General features: G+C 34.8%; 1 protein-coding gene across 1 annotated transcript; it reads right to left on the reverse strand.

Annotated features, from left to right (window-relative positions):
- Positions 1-1,961: 1,961 nt before the first annotated feature.
- Positions 1,962-20,620, reverse strand: LOC128226747 (uncharacterized). Its single transcript, XM_052936778.1, has 11 exons — positions 20,419-20,620; positions 15,678-15,904; positions 14,713-14,879; positions 10,961-11,211; positions 10,215-10,354; positions 8,106-8,297; positions 6,757-6,840; positions 6,123-6,407; positions 4,746-4,937; positions 3,853-4,000; positions 1,962-2,643 (listed from the first exon to the last, which is right to left on the reverse strand). The coding sequence occupies exons 1-11, from the start codon at positions 20,486-20,488 to the stop codon at positions 2,393-2,395; spliced, it is 2,007 nt and encodes a 668-aa protein (XP_052792738.1). The 5' UTR covers positions 20,489-20,620; the 3' UTR covers positions 1,962-2,392.
- Positions 20,621-21,445: the final 825 nt, after the last annotated feature.

Consider the following 21,445-nt stretch of genomic DNA (forward strand, 5'->3'; position numbering starts at 1 on the left):
GCGCCCCTTTTCAATCACCAAAAAACGCCAATGACCCACCTGTCGATGCGAGTGGCTTTTCATACATGCATCATTTGTTTAAATCAGTGATCTTATTCTAAATACCAACTGAAAATACTCTGAGAAAAATACAACTAAAGAAATCATTGTCTGGTATCTTTGCATCAGTTTGTTTTTCATGCTTATTTCGCCTAATACTTAAAACTCACACAAAATGATTCTAAATACAATATATTTTGTTTTAGGAAAATGTTTGATATAATGTCGTTCGTTGTGCTATTCCTTAACGCTGGTATTCATATAATTGCGCACCGTAAAAGGATTGCGATAGGCGCATGTCTTGGCATTTACCTTCTTGTAAGAATGGATGCATGTTCATTAATGCCTTGGTTTTAATAGTTTTATAAATGAAGTTCCGGCGCACTGCACCTTTGCCCTCACTTTATTCACATAATGAAGGTATAAACACTATAATTCACATATGTTTCTTGATCATAATGATATAGTTCACGGTGTTTACATGGGGATAGTCATTGTGTTATGTTACCAAAGCAAAGGTTCTCTCACGGTGATATGTGCAGAGCTGCTTAATCACTCAGTAACTGGGTGGAACTGGTTATGTCGTTATAGGCTGCAAACATGCCTATCAGTATTTTAGTTAAAGTTTAGTGAAACATAAGATAAACGAAGATTCATTGCCCAAGTTTCAGAAGAGGAATAAACATAATTATAATAAATAAGACCGTTATTCAAACTTAGAAGAAGAGACCAAATATTCATTTCAACTTATGGAATATAAAAACATGAATATGATACAAACTTACTTTGATACTAATAGATATCTCGACGTCTCTACTTTTTATGAACTTGCCACTACCAAAGGCAAACCGGAATCGGAAGTCCATAACTACTGTAAAACGCTACCTTACTGCTTAAAAATACAACCGTACTGTACAAGTACAGGTTACACATAACCATAAAATATACGACCTGTTACATTAACAAACATAAAAAGGCATACGTATGCAGATAATGAGTATGTGTGTACTGTTTTGTGCTCGTACGTGAATGTCCAGTTCCGATTGACTTCAGTATTTTCGGTGTTTATTTGTATGAGTTACGTTTAAAAAAGGATTCATATATGCACATACTATACATCGAATCGATACAAGAAAACACGTTTATGGTTCAGTATTCCCGCGTTGAAACTATTTCTTTGTTTTGAAAGTGAATAACATGCACATCGTTCTATGGCCGAAAACTTCCGTATTATGCCAAGACCGGGTGTGTGTAAGTTCAATCTATCACTTTTCTCGCTGTATGGTTATTTTCCAATTCATGAAGGTGTTTCATTTGCATTCTATCTTCGAAGAGTATAATAACATTTGTAACGGTTTTATTATTTTTTAGAAAAGCATTTGACATAAGTTTTTTAGTAACTTGTTTTCCAATCCTTATTCAGTTTGTATTGTTGTTAAAATACCTTGTATATGTAAATTTGAAATAAATGCTGTTTAAATTAAGTGTTTTGTAGTTATATTAAGAACACGTACACAGGTACAATTTGAGGGAAGTACATAAACCAACAATTAAATGACCAGACAGGACAAAATGAACTGATGTGTTTCAATACATGTGAAAGAGGTATATGGCAATGACTGGTACAGCACATTCGAAGGACATCCATCGTATGGTTCGGTACAAATATAGCTACCGTCTTCCAATTAAATCATATTGTCATAATGCACATTGCATGCTTTTGGTGCATCCTTTCTGATTCCGCCATTAGCAAAACTGACAATTATAATTCATTTCAAGTGAACCATCAATGCCAATAAAAACGCATAGATAATTTTGGAAATATTTCTGAAAAATAACGTTCCATTATTTAAAAAAGTAAAATAAAAATCACAAAATAAAATATTTTAAACACAATCGGTATCAAAAAAAACAAGTCGACATTAATTTCGTTTACTTTTTAATATTTATATCCGTAACATAAAAGTCTCCGCTTTCTGTTTATATACATCTTATAAAAAATATATGTTACTCATTGATTGATCTTCAGAACAAGAATGCCGCAGATGAAGCGCCAACGCTGGGCTGTTGGTACAACTCATCAATTATAATGGCCATAGTTAAGGACATCGGTATTTGCATGCGCTTTGTAACTGGCAACATGTGTAACAAAGTCCATTTAACGCCTTGAAAGTCGTTTTCCAGATGGCCATGGTTAATGGGCTCACGGTGTATAAGATACCAAGGCTTTGAAAACAACTTGAAAACAATATCTTCGAAAAAACAGGCTAACTCAAAAATAAATCAACGTAAAACATATGCTTTGTAACATATTAACTTCATATTAACATAAGCAAGCGCTTTGTTATGGCATCTAAGAAATTAACACATACAGTATGTAAAATACAGTAAAACTTGAAATAGAAACTGTGAACGCCCTTGAGGCCCCACCAACACAGTATGAAGGGTAATCCTCTGCATCTCCATAACCACTAAAGCTCCAATGGCCACATTTAGGAAATCCCGTAGGCACTTTCGGCATGTCGTGTTGGTCTCCGACCTGTATGATCATTCCCATCCCAATATCAACGTGGAATTCAATATGACAGTGGAAGAACCAGAACCCTGTAATTGGAAACAGCTATGTCATATCACACGCGAATAGGCATCGCAGAACAGGTGTCTAACTTACTGCCCATAGTTGTGAAAAATACATTATTATGTCTCCTGGTTTTGACATACAGAGGATGAGTTGTATATATTGATAATACCTACCAAGTGTTTCCGAGGCAGACCGACCCGAGGACACTTGCGTTAGCCGTGTTACCGACAACGCAGTATGCCTGAGGGTCAGATTTCCAAAGGCCATAACTTAATAATTCAGTTCAATGGTGTGGTCATATAGGTCCTTTAAAATCACGTTTTAAAAGATAAATATTTTGTTTTTGATTAAATTTCTTGTCGAATATACATACGACTAGCGAGTTTTTGAAATGGCGTACGTAACTTTTAATAAACTAAACAGTAAAAGAAATAATAATTCTTCTGGCATGGTTGTGCCTGACAAATTTTGTAGCACGGCCAAATGCTACACACCAGTGATTCTTAATAAAAGAATTCCGTATAAGCTGTTGCTAGGAAGTGTAGCATGTGTTGCTCCTATTGTAACTGCCATGAACAATTTCAATCAAACAAAGGCAACAATGTTAATTCTGTGTTACAGGTATATCTATTTAAGTTAATTCAGTAGTCATTGTTTAAAAAACTAGTTTTATCTGCATGGTGAACCAGATTCATGAAAATGCCATGTTGTGATATATGGTGTGATATATTAGAATATATGTCAAGATTTTCCAGGAATGATTTATATTTTTTTTATTAATTCTAGGATTAGAATTATTAAAATGAACAAGATATTTATAAGACGTTGAGGGAATTGTGCTGACAGAGGATTATAGCAGAAAGTACTGTAACTTTTTTTCCAAACATCTCTGGTCTACATACCAATCTTTTGAGGGAAGTATTTTGAAAGGGTTGTTGGATTTAGTTAGAGACCATAAAGTGTGCCCTATATTTTACGTGATTTAAATTTTGTAGACATTCAAAAACACCAGGATCAATGAAAATATTTTGTGAACATCTGGACATTATTCTTCATTTCAGGTTTTGCTATTTTCACATTACTGATTTAAATTTGATGTTGTGGAACATATAAACTACAACTACATTCAACTAAAAACATGCTTTTGTTATAAAGATTGTTGCTGGTTTCTTTTCGTTGTCGCGTTTGGTGTTCGTAACATATAAGCGTTTATTCTGTTTACAAAGGATTACCTGGGTTGTCTGCATGGAAGCGAAGAATGGCATAGCCTCCATCTGGAATGGTAACTGTATCCTTGAGCACAGAGTCGTTCAGGTTACGAGGAAGAAGCCCCTGCCCATCTAGCTTCTGAATTTCTTCTAAAGAAGTGGATTCATTCAGCTGCAAGGAAACATAAATATCCAAGTATTCATTTAAACAACAATAAATGAACGCTATTTGCGTGATCAGTCACAAGTATTGTATCTTTTACTTAAATGCGTCAGGCTAATCGTTTGCGATTTGTGATCCGTTCAAGCACTTGCTCGTTTACCATACATTTTCGTTGTTAAAATTTGTAATCCGATGACAACATTTGAAAATTTTACAGATAGCACATGCCGTATGTATTCATTTTTCTAATTCTTCCTAAATAGCCGTGAATGTAATAACACTAGTCGCCTGTTCACAGGAGAGGAGACATATCATAATATTTGTTTCTTCTGTATTTAATAATTTCATAAATAACTGTAATGGAATTTGCATTTTCGGAAATCTATTATAATTCATATTTTGCTGGATGAACTTTTGCAACTTAAATTCTTTGGGTTGAGACTATCGTACGCCGTTTCTTTTATTAATATACTAGTACTCTAAAGAATGAAGTATTTCAATATTCGTTTCATCCGAGATGCAGACGTTCACTTATTAGGTACCGAATCGTTTGTTTGTATTAATTACACAAATAATATAATAATAATTGCAACTTATATCTTGAGAAAAAACCTGGTAGGACTTTATTTGTTTGTGATACGTTTTACTCTTAATCAGGGGAAAGACATACGCTGATTGGTAAAAAGTAGTTGGAGTGAATGAATTGCTCAGGTCAAAACGCCAACTTACTTAAATCTTATTTAAACTCAATTACCCTATCCATGCCTAACACGTGGAAAGCGTGACCGTGCAGATGCATGGGATGGTTAGCGTTAAACGTGACGCCCTCGTCGATAACCACGAGCTCCACAACGTCACCAAGCGCCACCTGCAGGCGATACACGCATTCGCAGTATTCCGAACTGCAGTTAGCCGCTGCTGCGTCTCCATAGCTGCAAAAATCCCCCTGAAAGTTTAACATAGAGAGTGAGAGAGATTCTTTAATTCCTCTAATATGAAGAGACATGGTAAATCTGCTCGATCGTGTTATCAGGTTGGTGTAAGGGAGAAAAGCTTGACACCAACATACGGAACGTTGCAAGTGTATTAATATTATGATGATGAAGTCTTGTTTCAATGTGATGTGTTATAGGGCATTATTAATTATATATTAATTATAAAATATTTAAACATGTCGTCTTCATTTTATGAATTATACTTCATATATTTGTTTGTTCATTAAACAAGTTGACAAGACTACATGATCACATTATCTTAAAATACGTTATACGCATCCGTATGAATGAAACTAATGGTCTCATTTTTAAAGGTTTTGAACACACGAATGCTCTACCGTTGATTGCAAAGAACAGGCACCAAATAAGCTGGCACATTTTAGAAAACGGTGATAAAACAAATGATAAATGGATAAAAATGATGTTATCCATCAGTAAGCTCAAAGTATTAAATGCAACGTCGATATGAACAACGTTTTGCGTAAAAGAAGTCAATTGAGTTTAGCGTAGTTTTAATATCAACTATAATAAACAAACAGAATTGTGTAGCCTTTAACTTAAATGCATTTCATATAAACCGGCCAACCCCCATAATCTGTTCAAATATTCACTGTTATTGGCACTCAACGGAGGTTTCCATATAGACGTCTCAAATTTAAATACATTCTAGGCTTCTCATTTAAATACTCATAAGCATTATTTTTTTAATATTAATTCAAATTAAGTTTAAAAAAGATCCATTTTCCTTACATAAGAAGCGTTCAATTGCTATGTTTTGTTAATAGAGTTTTAGATGTTTAATATAAAATTCAAATGTCTTCATAACAGTCGTTGTTTCCTTATTTGTATTTTATATCTTAAATACTAGCAACGTCATCATGAACGACTGAAAACGTAACTGTTTCCAGCATCTGAATAATAAAAAAATAAAAAAAACATCACTCATAATCAATTATGATGAGGAAAAATAGTTGAAGAAGGTTCATCAACATCTGCAGCACAAGTACCACCAGCAACCCCACAAATGCAACTACCATCATCATCATCATCATCATCATCATCATCATCATCATCATCATCATCATCATCATCATCATCATCATCATCAACAACAACAACAACAACACCATCATTACCTCTGGTATGTCTTGGAGCTGTGTAAGTGGAGGTGTATGTGGCAGGACCAGACTAATATGGTTGATTTGTGGGGTATACAGTTTCCCAGGCTTATCAACAGCGTTTAGGGGGTAGAAACTCTTGTCGTTAAAGTGGTAGTTATCGATCATGTTGAAGTCCATAGCCAGGTAAAACGTTTTGTCCGGTACTGTCTTTTGCAAGGCATACGTTGAAACATTTCTAGCCTTCAGGTCAGCGACTGCAACAAGCTCTTCTGTGGATTTCTTGTTCCACGGATTCAGTTTCTGAATTAAAAGAAAATAGAAAGTGTATTGCATATCATTATTACTCTGTTCTTGGCAGCGTTGTTTATCTTGTGATAACTTGAACTATTTACTGGTCCGTTTACTGAAATATGTCATACATATGGTAACACTTTTGGGACTCACTTCCTTTCTTTATCTTCCGAATACAGACACTCTTCAGTCTCAATCGATGTTAAAATCAAAATGCCAATAGCGCAGATGACCCAATATTAACTCATATTATTTCACGGTTTTTGCCCGATTGAAATTAGAATGATAAACATTTATTTGTCATATTTCAGGACATTACTTTTACATACAGCTATGTTAAAACACATAATTGTCTGACCTTGCCCCCTCTGTCTGCAAGATCATAAGCCACGTCCAAGGGAGGATCGATATCATCGGCACCATCGTAACGCAGGATAGCAACCTAGGAAATAACAAATAAAAAAATAATACAATGAAAACTACAGGTCAAAAATTCACAAGTAAACCCTAATGGCCAATAGACCACACACCGGACCACAACGAAATGCTTCCGGGTCGTAGTACCCCTTCAAGTAGTTCTTTAAAAAATGTTTCTCCCCATTCAGGTAGCATTTGTGTACATTGTATTCTTGTATGTAGTTTCAAGTTTACACATGATTTATATCATATTTGAAGATAATTATGTGGTTTTGAACGATATTTTGCAGGACCTCTTTTTTGGGTGGATGGATTCAGAGATGACCCCAGATATGCGGCCATGACTGTGGCACATGGACGTTATAGATAGTGACTGTAAAGAAATGGTGATAGCAGAAAAACGAAAGTATCTTGATATGTTTTTCTGTTGTTAAATCAACAGACAAAGTGTTCATAATTTTTGGAAAAAAATGTCATAGCTGAAATCTATTCTGCAAATTTATAATAAAGTGGTGAACTGGAGTGATTTTACATAGAACAAGAAGGGCAATTTCATTGTGTGCCGACTCCACACCCATCAAAATGACTTTAGCGATAAATGATAAGATTACCGCCTTACAAACCCTGATTTACGTTATATATCAAGGGGTTTGATAAAACCTTAACTACTTTGAAGGGGACTGACGTCGTTCATTTCTGTGCTCTGATATCAGGATTAGAATTCAATTGTATCATAATAATTAAGCCACCCTTGATGTCGAACTATGAGGAAAGGGTGTGAATAATCACATTTTGCAAACAAGTATTGTATAAGCATATTGGCAGACAAAGTGGCAGACAAAGATTAGTGATCCTTAGAGAACGTTTGCAAATAAAAGGGATCTCTTATTTAACTGAATGCCACAAGATAGTTGCAAGGTCAACAGTCTTGAGAACACTAGAATTCAAATTGTTTGCATACCATCAAAACTAGAATGTCGTTGACCGATTTTTTAATACACTGATATTTGACCAATTTAAACATGGCAATAACGAATTCAGTTCAACAGCTCAATATTTGAGACTCAAATTATATATTAAAATATCTAGAACTTCAAAATGGACCTGTTTTTCGTGTTCTGATATAGCAAAAATGTTGAACATATATACAACCAATGTGAATAATTTGAATGGATTTAATGGCGGTCAGATTTATCTCGTAACATTTAATGACGTATAAATGTTTAAGCATAGTAGAAAAGTCATACTAAAATATGTATGCGATATATGCGAACATCAAAAAGAATGTACCTGATGGGCGGATTTGACCCCACAGTCAGCAAGTCCACGCACCCGCACCCAGTAGTTTCCAACGGGCTTATCAGCACCAAGAACAAAGTCGTATCGCTCACCGGCGAAAATGTTGAACGATTCCACTTCTACTTTCTCAAACGCATTCCCATCCGAGGCGATCATTGTCATCGTATGGTTGTCAATGGATACCTAGAGCAAATTAAAGCTAGGAGTTGAATGAGCTATGGCGTTTCAAGTTATTGTGTCTTTTTTCAAATACATTAGAAATTTGTTATGTCTTTGTGATAAAATGTTTGCTTTTCATTCAAATGTTATAAACATTGGATGAAGCATTTTTAACCCGACCTCGTGCCACATGTAAAAATATCTAAAAGTTAATTGCAAAGGTTTTACAAAATCATTAATAATACTTTTTTTGAATGGTCATTCCACATTTACAATTAAGCCACATTCTTGTAAAGAAAAAGAGCAACAACAAATGATTTCTTTCAAATGGACCAGATGACTTAAAACTTTAGTTTTTCTTTAGGTGGGCTGGTGCATTTCACAACAGGTTTAAATTATTCCTTCTTTAGTGTAACTCACTCTCAAATTGTCCGAAGTTTTGAATGTGCATGGAAAAAGCTCTATCAAAACCAACCTTATCCTTAGGAATTAATATTACTGATATCTTTTGAGTCTTGCAGTATAAGTTGAGATTACTGCATGAATATCTTGCTTCCAAATTGTATTGATTTATTTTATCTATTTTATCTTCAAGTCAATCAATAATGCGATGGGAACCACAGGGACTTGCAGAGTTGGAGGTTAAACAAGTGTGTGAGATATCAACCTCTACTATGTCCCAAAAACAGTGCAGTAGGGAGTTAAACATGTGTGTGAAATCTCAACCTCTACTATGTCCCAAAACAAGAGTTACTGTGGCTTAATAGGTTAACAAAGTCTCAGCCGCTCCTATATCCCAAATTGGGAGTTAAACATGTGTGTGAGACCTAAGCCTCCACTATGTCCCAAAACAAGAGCTGTTGGGAGTTAAACATGTGTGAGACCTAAGCCTCTACTTTGTCCCAAAACAAGAGCTGTTGGGAGTTAAACATGTGTGTGAGACCTAAGCCTCTACTATGTCCCAAAACAAGAGCTGTTGGGAGTTAAACATGTGTGTGAGACCTAAGCCTCTACTATGTCCCAAAACAAGAGCTATTGGGAGTTAAACATGTGTGTGAGACCTAAGCCTCTACTATGTCTCAAAACAAGAGATGTTGGGAGTTAAACATGTGTGTGAGACCTAAACCTCTACTATGTCCCAAAACAAGAGCTGTTGGGAGTTAAACATGTGTGTGAGACCTAAGCCTCTAGTATGTCCCAAAACAAGAGCTGTTGGGAGTTAAACATGTGTGTGAGACCTAAGCCTCTACTATGTCCCAAAACAAGAGCTGTTGGGAGTTAAACATGTGTGTGAGACCTAAGCCTCTACTATGTCCCAAAACAAGAGCTGTTGGGAGTTAAACATGTGTGTGAGACCTAAGCCTATACTATGTCCCAAAACAAGAGCTGTTGGGAGTTAAACATGTGTGAGACCTAAGCCTCTACTTTGTCCCAAAACAAGAGCTGTTGGGAGTTAAACATGTGTGTGAGACCTAAGCCTCTACTTTGTCCCAAAACAAGAGATGTAGGTGATAAACATGTGTGTGAGATATGAATTTTTATTATGTCCCAAAACAAGAGATGTAGGGAGTTCAACATGTGCGTGATATCTCAACTTCTACTATGTGCCAAAACAAGAGCTGTAGGTAGATATACATGTGTGGGAGATATCAACTTCTACTATGTCCCAAAACAAGAGCTGTTGGGAGCTCAACATGTGCGTGATATCTCAACTTCTACTATGTGCCAAAACAAGAGCTGTAGGTAGATATACATGTGTGGGAGATATCAACTGCTACTATGTCCCAAAACAAGAGCTGTTGGGAGCTCAACATGTGCATGATATCTCAACTTCTACTATGTCCAAAAACAAAATCTGTAGGGAGTTCAACATGTGTGTGATATCTAAACCAATAAATAGCAAACCTGTCTATTATATCTAGGCAGAACTTGTGAACTCACCTGTATGGGACAGTTAAGAATTCCATTGCTGATGGTCCGAAAACGAAACCGTCGTCCCTGTGTCACTTGAAACACATGGACTGGCGTGTATGAACTCGTGTTGTCAGAGTTACTGAAAAACTCCTGCAGAACGCCCTTGCCTGAAGCAACACGTGTTCAAGTAACAGGCATGCATATATTAAGCAAAAAGAGGCATTAATTATAAGAATTAACGTTTTATGTTTATGTAAGCAGACAGAAAAATATATATTCTTATACTTGTATTGCTTATAAATATGTTCATTGCACTTGAGCAATGCTAACAGTCGTCTGTTAAAACATTATCAACACTTAAATGGATGAAGCATTGGCTCAGTGAGATTTGAATCAACTTTGTCTATACCATTGACATCCCTCTTTCTTATTGTTGTTGCATTGGTTCTAGGACTTACTTGTGGGTCTACATTGAAATGATAGCGAAGAAAGATAACGAAAAGCACAAATGTAAAAAAAAAAACATCATTGAATAATTTCGTGCATAAAATGACCCGACAGTTTACTTCAAGTTGACCAAACTAAGTGCTAAGCAAATGATCGGGTTCACAATATATTTCAGGAGATGTTTCGATTCACTTATTGTACATGTTCAAATGCTCGTTTGGTTCACTTGCTCCGCCTTTCTGAATACTTAAGATTTTACACAGTCTGATTAAGTTGTTTCTTAAAGGTAATAATAATTTAGTACGAAAAATGCATCACAGCATTACCATTAATAAGCATAGAACGTGGTTTGTTATCGCCTGCGCTATTGTGATGATTAGCGAATCTATTTATAGCCAGCTCGACCAGCCAATCGTTGACGATCATCGTGTGCCCGGGAAGGTCTTCGTCGTACAGACCCAGGTGCGGCTCATGTTCGTCCGCTTGTCTGATCACGAAAGCTCCATACAGACCGTCTGACCTCTGTAACCCCGAATGGGCGTGCCAGAAATGGGTTCCAGCATTCGCGGCCTTGAACCTGTTTGAATTTATATCAAAATATCTTATACTATCTACATAAAAATTGAAATAAAGATCACTCGTGATAGGTGTGAACCTTATTGACTAATTTGACTCATTATTTGTGTGGACATTCCTTCGTTATATCATAACACTTGATCTTGTTTTTTATGTGAATAATTTAAGATCTTATTCACGATAGACTTCTAAATATTACATTTAAATAATAAAATTGCCTGTTCATCAGACAATAACTAATAGCAAACAAAGTCCTTTTACGGTAGATAACCGGGGATGGTTGGTACATTGACGTAATTGTACGAGTTTCGTTTTGTCAAAAGTAATATAGTTGTGTTATATCGTGTATGTATTAATTAAATTTGATGCGGGTTTCAATGAGGTTACATGGTTAACTCGAGTTTATACTAGTTTTATCAAATGACGGGTTTCCAGTTTTAAGCAGAAGTTGTATAGTATGTCAAAATATCTTGTTACACCTGAATGATCAGTATCGTTCGATTTCCCTGATTTTCTGCTTTATACTTATGTTTGTAACAACTAGCCTTGGGCGAACTGTCACTAAAGTCAAACTAATATAGGTTGGTGTTAGAAGGACTCATTCAAGGTTGGAGAATATGTTTATAAACGTTGATGAAAAGGAGTCATTTCACATACGCTTGTGAACCAACACCAAGTATAACATAACAAAGCATATTGTTTATTGTAATTTAAGGCCACAAGCCCAGAAAACGTATAACAAGTCGTAGTATTTAGTACGTCAAATATAAAATATATTGGATATTTACAAAACATGGTTCTATATTGTTGCATAAATCAAGCATATCAAAGTAATGGTCACGCACGCACGCACGCACGCACGCACGCGCACGCACGCACACACACACACACACACACACACACATACATATATATATTATTATTGTTTGAACGGCACTTGGCAGATCAAATCGAAACATTTTTAAAAAATACGAATGTCATACATGAATATCAATCTGGGTTTCGAGAAAAACATTCTTGTCATACAGCGTTGATAAGAATAATTGATGATTGGATTGATGGAATTGACAATGGAAACTATGTAGGTGCTCTCTTTCTTGATTTACGAAAGGCGTTCGATCTAGTAGATCACCAAATACTTATACATAAATTGAAATTATACAACTTCAGTGATAATTCCGTCCAACTGATAACTTCGTATTTGAAAGATAGACACCAAATTGTAAAGTTTGGGGTTTGGGGATTCCCAATCTTCACGAAGATGTATAAGGTCTGGAGTTACTCTTTTTCTTATATATATTAATGACATAACCTTTGAAATTGAAAATTCCATGATTGACTTATATGCTGATGATACTACACTATATGCAAAAAGTTCAAATACGCAGGAAATTGAACGTACGTTGCAAATAAATTTAGATATGGTATCGGATCGGTGCAAAGTAAACAACATGGCAATACATCCACAAAAATTAATTGCATGTTGTTGGGTTCAAATGCAAAATTAAGAAATGCATGTGCACTCAATTTATTCGTAGACAAAGTACTAATTGAAAATGTAACTTCGAAGAAATTGCTTGGAATTATTATTGATTCATCATTGTCGTGGAATCTGCAAGTTGAATTTGTCTGCAAGAAAGTAATTGCAAAGATAGGCCTTTTAAAAAGACTCAATTATTTTTTAACGGATCAAATGAGACAATTGTTTTATAAATCGTATATACTTCCTATGTTTGACTATTGTTGTAGCGTTTGGGGGAAAAGTAAGCAAACGCATATGAGAAGAATCACCTTGCTTCAAAAAAGAGCTGCAAAAATTATTCTCTTTAAGCCTATTAGAACGCCATCGCATGAATTATTTAAAAAAATTAGAATGGCTTCAATTTGAATACCGTTGCAGATATCAAACGGCTGTTATGGTATTTAAATCTATTAATAATCTTACACCGAGTTACATAAGAGACATTATTAAGATATCTAGCAACACAAGATATGGATTACGATCTTCCACGCGACAAGACATTGCTCACTTTCGACATAAAACACAATACAAGAAACACTCGTTTGCATGCTACAGTGGGAAAGTTTGGAATTTTTTATCAGAAGAAATACGTAAGTCTAACACGGAAAAGACATTTAAAACCCGCTGTAAGAAGTTCTATTTACATCATCAATCGCAAAATCCGTTGTAAAAATTATATGCATAATTCCATGCATACCACAGGTATAGTTTATACGTATGTATTTGTTGAGTAAGGTGTTAAATAAATGTGTGACTGTCCTACTTACTCAATTAAACAATTTTGATGAGTTTTCTTGTTAACATTTAGGTACAAATTGATGTATTATTAAGCATTGATGTGTTAAATGAATGTATTATATTCATGTTTCTTTATGTTTTCGTATTACATTTTAATACGTACCTTTCTGAAATCCCATTCTAAGCATTTTACATGTTAAAACGATCATTAATTCTAGTTATAGGCCATGACGAAAAAATGTAATAATGCTTTTTTTAACAATATGTATTTTTGCGGTATTGTTCAAAATGTGTTTTCACATTTGTGTTTTGAGTATCAATTATTTGCATCACATCTTATTTAGTGTGTGTGTGTGTGTGTGTGTGTGTGTGTGTGTGTGTGTGTGTGTGTGTCTGTGTATGTTCTTTCAGATGGCCGCATTGTAAATAAGACGTGTGTTATGTTTTTCATAATATGATGCCTATGTCTTAATGTGTTACCTTCTATAAATAAAGTTATTATTATTATTATTATTCCATTTCATGTATAAGAAGGTGTACAATATATCATTCGTTTAAGGTCAGTTGCTTTCTCGAATGCTTTATATACGAACGATAATACATCGCTAGTAGCATCAGTGCACATTATATTATTGACCAGTTTAAAGCTTGAATGAGTGAGCCATGTTGTCCGGAACAATTCACGTTGTAAACCATCGTAAGAATGACGGACAGAAGCAAACGGTTCTCGTCTTCTACGACATCATGTATCCTGTTCTCGAGCGTAAGGGACAGATTCGAAGTTCCCGTGCAATTATCAAGTGTCGTCCTTTATCTACCATAAGCGTATGTCCTGAGCATCTTAATTTTGCAAAACACCGAACCTGGCTCACATGAATCGAATTTGAATCACACTTTGAGGCTAAAACAGTACCTTATTTAATAGCGTTACCAAAACTTTCCGGCGAAAAGAACATTTTCTGTCAGTTTTGGATAGGTCTTTTTATTATTTGTATAGCCATTATTTTTCAATGTTTGGCAATATAAAACGTAAAAAATCCATTTAAAAATACTTTTAAGATTAATATTACATTCTGAAGGAGTTCCTTCTGAAAAAGATGCTCAAAATATAAAAATATGGGTCACGGGTTGATCTGAACTGTTTATTGATAATTATGTCAACGCCACCAGTATGGGCTTAATTGTAACTCTTATTCGGGAATGATACCAATAATTTAAATATCTACTTTGAGTAAGGCTTACCTGTATTCAAACTCTGTCTTGGCGGCTATGGGACACTGTGTCACCATGGCGACGCCGTCCATATGCTGGGAACCATGCTGTAGGACGCCATGCCAGTGGATACTGGTTCCTTCTGCGTTGTTAAGATCGTTATGTACGTTCACAATGACAGTATCGTTCTCACAGACCTGTGTATAATAATATTATTAAAAAAAACTCGTCTATAAAACATCCGATGTGTACTGTTGTTTCTTCTAGGATATGTAATTTTAAGATAAACTGCGTGTGTGTGCGTGCGTGCGTGCGTGCGTGCGTGCGTGCATGCGTGTGTGTGTGTCTTTAGAAAAATAATTTTAAATGGACTCTCTGATATATTTACGTCACCAAAATACTTAATCCATTAAAACAACATTAATATACTATTATATCTTAACTATTAATTAAACCGACATTACTACATGTTCAACTGATTGATCACATACTTGTGAGTACAATCATACATATGCAGTCAGATGCGGTCACGGGCAAAACATTGTAAACACTATAACTAAAGCAACAAAAGTTGGCGATATACACTAGTTGACTCATATTTTTCACCATCAACGTTTTATTTATTTATAATCAATGTATACAACCCGCAAATATTATATATAAATAAACACATCAGATTAAGAACCAGTCGTACTTGATATTACTCAGGATGCAGAGAAAATCAGGTAATACATATTAATAACATGTTGAATTAAATTTGAGGGAGGGGAAACAATACAAACTGCAGCATATGATTCCAGCTTGAATTTTGATTAGTTTCGCGTTTGTTTGTTTTTTTTCATTTTTCATAACAGTACCGATACCCCCTTGCACAATGCCGAGGTTGTTTTTAAGCACATTACAAGACATACACATTATAAAAGTATAATATACATGAGCCTGTTCTAGTTTTCGAAATGACTTTTATTTGATTATAAACCCTGCATTTTGATTACATGTATAGCAGGTCCGGGCAGCATACGGTTGACGGTGTATATGGCTCTTTGGACACCATCCGCGGCCACACAGTGCGGGCGATAACAGTCCGTCTTGTTGTGGGGGCAGTCGTAGCAGCCCTTGGCCAGTGTATAGTACAGCTCCAGTGTAAAGTCATAGTAACACCTCCGTGACTGTCCCACTTCACACTTCCGATAACACGGATGGGTTTCGTATGTTTCCAACTCTACAAAGTACAGATACGAAATGTTTGTGATGGGAAGACGAATTCTTTGTGTTGGTACGCGATATTCGGAGGGTTTTAATGGGCCTGGAGAATGAAGTGGACAGAGCGCCGTATTAAAAAGTAGGCATATTTTTGGTAAGCAGACTTAAAATCGTGAACGCAGGATTCGGTTAGGACATGAAGAAGTATTCAAGTAAATGATGGAAGATGAGTTGGGGCGGGGATTTGTGACACCTTCGTTGTCGACATTTTATCAGCGATATAATAGGTACTAGTTATGTAATGTTGACAAGTATAGTACTAAATTGCAGACATTGCCCTCGAGTGTTCATTATTTACCAGTCACATAAGCCTTTTATGATATCACGCTTCAAGTGTTCGCAATCAAGCCAAGATTGTCCGATTGTACATTTTAATACATTAATGTTAATTGTTGTTCTGTGTGCTTTTGTACAGGTAGAATAAACAACCCTGGAGCAAAAGAACCTTTTCCTTTAGTTGACCATCAACCTTTGTTTTCATTCAGTTGATCATCAACCTTTGTTTTACTTCAATTACCTACAGAGTTGAACACTGACCTTTAAACCGAGAAAAAATTCATGACTATTTACCAGTTGACTTTATGGTATGATTCGCTTCAACTGTTCGTCATTATGTTCAGATTTTCAGATAGTACATTTTTATGGCAGACGCTAACAATTTCATTTGCCGGTTATTAATTCGGGCTTTTCTCTGCGTATTAAAAAGAATGAACTAGTTTAAAAACGCGTCATCAGCTCTTTAATTTGTAAATTTACTACTTTGTCAGCACTGTTTTAAAAAGAGCCCGGTACAAAATCACAGCTACAAATCACCGCGTTATGCGCTAAGTTCAGTGAACTATATTTACATAAATTGCCTACCCGATAGTAACCTTGAATGAAAGAACATCAAGTTTTTCTTAACATCATACACGTTTGTGCTTAAAAGAATTAGGTCTTCTATTAAAATATGAACGGTTAAAGGCGCACAATATGTGTATTTAAACTTTTTTCATGAATAAATGAATAGGTGGCAAACATCCTGTGCACATTATGCCCGTAAGTAAATCGATATGAAGTAAGCATCCGTATGATGTTCACTATGCTAATAAGTGAATGGATTATGTAGTAAACATCTTAAGTTCACTTTTTCATAAGTAAATGGATACGAAGTGAACATCCTATGTACATTATGTTCATTTATAAGTATAGGTATGTAGAACACTTACTATGAGAAGGAAAAAAAGAGAATGGAAAAGAAGCCTAATAACCGCCCACATAAGGAATCGCAGCTACAATGTCTGCATGAGAACAAGAAAAAAACAATATAAACATATATCAAAACTCAAGTCTTTAAAATGTTTTGTCCATTTCCACGAGCATTTCACAAGCATTCATGGGTGGCTTCGTGAAAGATTGCTTTTGGTGTTCATGCCATAAAACATATTGCGACCTTACTTTGAAACAAATAATACTCCTTTATATAGTATTTTAGCGAACCTTTTTCGCGCTTAGATGGCAGTATCGCGGGAGATGATGTATGACCTCTTTATGGATATAACTATCATATGTGTAATGTAAAGTGATGTTGTATGTTATATGTGTGTTGTATTGTGATGTAATGTGTTGTGTGTGTGTGTGCTTGTATTATTGTGATGTTATATGTTATATGTGTGTTGTGATGTGATGTTGAACGTTACGTGTGTATTGTATAATGATGTTTAACGTTATGTGTGTGTTGTATAGTGATGTTGTATGTTATGTGTGTGTTGTATAGTGATGTTGTATGTTATGTGTGTGTTGTAAAGTGATGTTGTATTTTGTGTGTGTGTTGTATAGTGATGCTGTATGTTATGTGTGTGTTGTATAGTGATGGTGTATGTTATGTGTGTGTTGTAAAGTGATGTTGTATGTTATGTGTGTGTTGTATTGTGGTGTTGTATGTTATGTGTGTGTTGTATAGTGATGTTGTATTTTGTGTGTGTGTTGTATAGTGATGCTGTATGTTATGTGTGTGTTGTATAGTGATGCTGTATGTTATGTGTGCGTTGTATAGTGATGTTGTATGTTTATGTGTGTTGTATAGTGATGTTGTATGTTATGCGGGTGTTGTATAGTGATGTTGTATGTTATGTGTGTGTTGTATAGTGATGTTGTATGTTATGTGTGTGTTGTATAGTGATGTTGCATGTTATGTGTGTGTTGTATAGTGATGTTGTATGTTATGTGTGTGTTGTATAGTGATGTTGTATGTTATAGGTGTGTTGTATAGTGATGTTGTATGTTATGTGTGTGTTGTATAGTGATGTTGTATTTTGTGTGTGTGTTGTATAGTGATCTTGTATGTTATGTGTGTGTTGTATAGTGATGTTGTATGTTATGTGTGTGTTGTATAGTGATGTTGTATTTTGTGTGTGTGTTGTATAGTGATAATGTATGTTATATGTGTGTTGTATAGTGATGTTGTATGCTATGTGTGTGTTGTATAGTGATGTTGTATGTTATGTGTGTGTTGTGTAGTGATGTTGTATGTTATATGTGTGTTGTATAGTGATGTTGTATGTTATGTGTGTGTGTTGTATAGTGATGTTGTATTTTATGTGTGTGTTGTATAGTGATGTTGTATTTTGTGTGTGTGTTGTATAGTGATGTTGTATGTTATGTGTGTGTTGTATAGTGATGCTGTATGTTATGTGTGTATTGTATAGTGATGTTGTATGTTATGTGTGTATTGTATAGTGATGATGTATGTTATGTGTGTGTTGTATAGTGATGCTGTATGGTATTTGTGTGCTGTATAGTGATGTTGTATGTTATGTGTGTGTTGTATGTTATGTGTGTGTTGTATGTTATGTGCGTGTTGTATGATATGTGTGTGTTGTATTGTGATGTTGTATGTTATGTGTGTGTTGTATGTTATGTGTGGGTTGTATGTTATGTGTGTGTTGTATGTTATGTGTGTGTTGTATGTTATGTGCGTGTTGTATGATATGTGTGTGTTGTTTTGTGATGTTGTATGTTATGTGTGTGTTGTATGTTATGTGTGTGTTGTATTGTGATGTTGTATGTTATGTGTGTGTTGTATGTTATGTGTGTGTTGTATGTTATGTGCGTGTTGTATGATGTGTGTGTGTTGTATGTTATGTGTGTGTTGTATGTTATGTGCGTGTTGTATGACATGTGTGTGTTGTATTGTGATGTTGTATGTTATGTGTGTGTTGTATGTTATGTGTGTGTTGTATTGTGATGTTGTATGTTATGTGTGTGTTGTATGTTATGTGTGTGTTGTATGTTATGTGCGTGTTGTATGATGTGTGTGTGTTGTATGTTATGTGTGTGTTGTATGTTATGTGCGTGTTGTATGATATGTGTGTGTTGTATTGTGATGTTGTATGTTATGTGTGTGTTGTATGTTATGTGTGTGTTGTGTTGTATGTTATGTGTATGATGTATTTTATGTGTGTGTGTTGTATGGTGATTCTGTATTTTATGTGTGTGTTGTATTGTTATGTTGTATGTTATATGTGTGTTGTATAGTGATGTTGTATGTTATATGTGTGTTGTATTGTGATGTTGTATGTTATATGTGTGTTGTATTGTGGTGTTGTATGTTATGTGTGTTGTTATGTGATGTTGTATGTAATGTGTGTTGTATAGTGATTATGTATGTTATGTGTGTGTTGTTATGTGATGTCGTATGTAATATGTGTTGTATAGTGATTTTGTATGTTATGTGTGTGTTGTTATGTGATGGTGTATGTTATGTGTGTTGTATAGTGATGTTGTATGTTATGTGTGTGATGTTATGTGATGCTTGTTGGAGACTTCTGGGAATGTAGGTTATAATCTATAAAAAAAAAGGTTCAAGCAACCTTTATATAAAACTTTGATCGCTTTGCGATGACTTTTTGAAAATATGATGATGCAGTTTTTCGACACGTCTTATTATAGCAGTTTTTACCATCGAATGCGGCATTCCATGATCGTATCGTCTTGAAACAAATGTCAAAAAATGACTGTTCATTTTTATTGTCCTTTAAAAATGAATTTAATATACTGTCGAATAATGAAATATTCCATCATATCTCATCATACGAACATTTCTTAGATGCAGATCTTAAACAATTAATATTAATAAATCAATTCAAACTTCACATTATGTTGGTATTTTTTCAAAGTGTAGAGTTAAACAAATGTTAACAGTTTATCATAAAACAGAATAAACTAGATATTTTACCATATAGAAATGACAAAATTGTTTACTAATGTTTGTTTTTTGATGAAACAAAAACATTTTGCGCAAGTAATTGTGTCAATTAATTGTCATAGTTAGGAATCAAGATAGATTGAAATGGTATCATTATTAAATTAGCAATTTCAGGCATCAAAAGTTACATTAATTGGAATAAAATTAATATGATAGAACCCATTAATATCCATAATATTTTAATCCTGCAATATGCATGCATTTATGACAAAAGAAACAGTGTTTACCTCTGTAAGATATTAGTCCATCAACCGCGAGAATACTCATCAGTAAACACAAGATATTCAATGCAGTCATTTTTGTCAAGGTTTTCGCTTTAAGTAATGCTTTTTATTTTTAATATATGTATAATCATATAAAAACGTATATGAATATAACGTGCTTTACAGTCGGTGTCTCCCTTAGAGCTGCCTTGGCGATTTGTATTCGTTTATGTTAGTTTATCTGACGGTTCGTCGCCTTATTATTGTCATGCCTCAATTCATTCCGATATCTTTCAATTTTTGCTTGATAAGTCAGTCCGTTTCAGGTGCTTACAATATTTCATAGCCGCACATTATAGCAGTTTTGGAATGATGTAAAAAATAATTATAAAAAATATTTAATCTGACGACAGCAAGCTATCATATGTTAATCATGTGCTGAAATACAGTCAAACGCGGTCACACTCGCAGGGATCGGCGAAAATACTTCGAGCGCTCGACCCAAACGGGATTGTTAACCTTCAAATCAGTATAAAGAAATCGCTCCTCTAAATCAAATTCGAGCCAACGAGGAATTCGAGCCAACGGGTTTCGACTGTAGTATTAATCTTATTTTCTTAGTTTGTTAAGACTATATCGAGTCAACCATCTCATGGACAAATACACTTCGAATTGTTTGTACGTATTGGTTGATCTGGGAAGTACGTCGTAGATCGACCATTAAAATACATTGACATGGTCTCTTAATTCAAAGCCGATATTGATTACCGTTTGATATCAGATTTCGAAATTTCAGACTAGATCAGACTGTATATTTATACTGTATATAAGTATATTTACACGGTAAATACGGTACAATTACATTTCCATTAAAACTTTCTTTTCAAAAGAACTTGCGCACCGATTTCAAAATATAATAATTATGTGTTTCAGTAAGTGATATCCATAAAGATGATTGTATTGATGATTTTCAACTTTAAATTCGTTCTATGGAAAAAATACAAACGATTAAACTGCAGAACTAAATATATTTATAAATATCGCAAGGGAC

Source organism: Mya arenaria, chromosome 3 (genome assembly GCF_026914265.1).
Source record: "Mya arenaria isolate MELC-2E11 chromosome 3, ASM2691426v1".
NCBI classification, from domain to species: Eukaryota; Metazoa; Mollusca; class Bivalvia; order Myida; family Myidae; genus Mya; species Mya arenaria.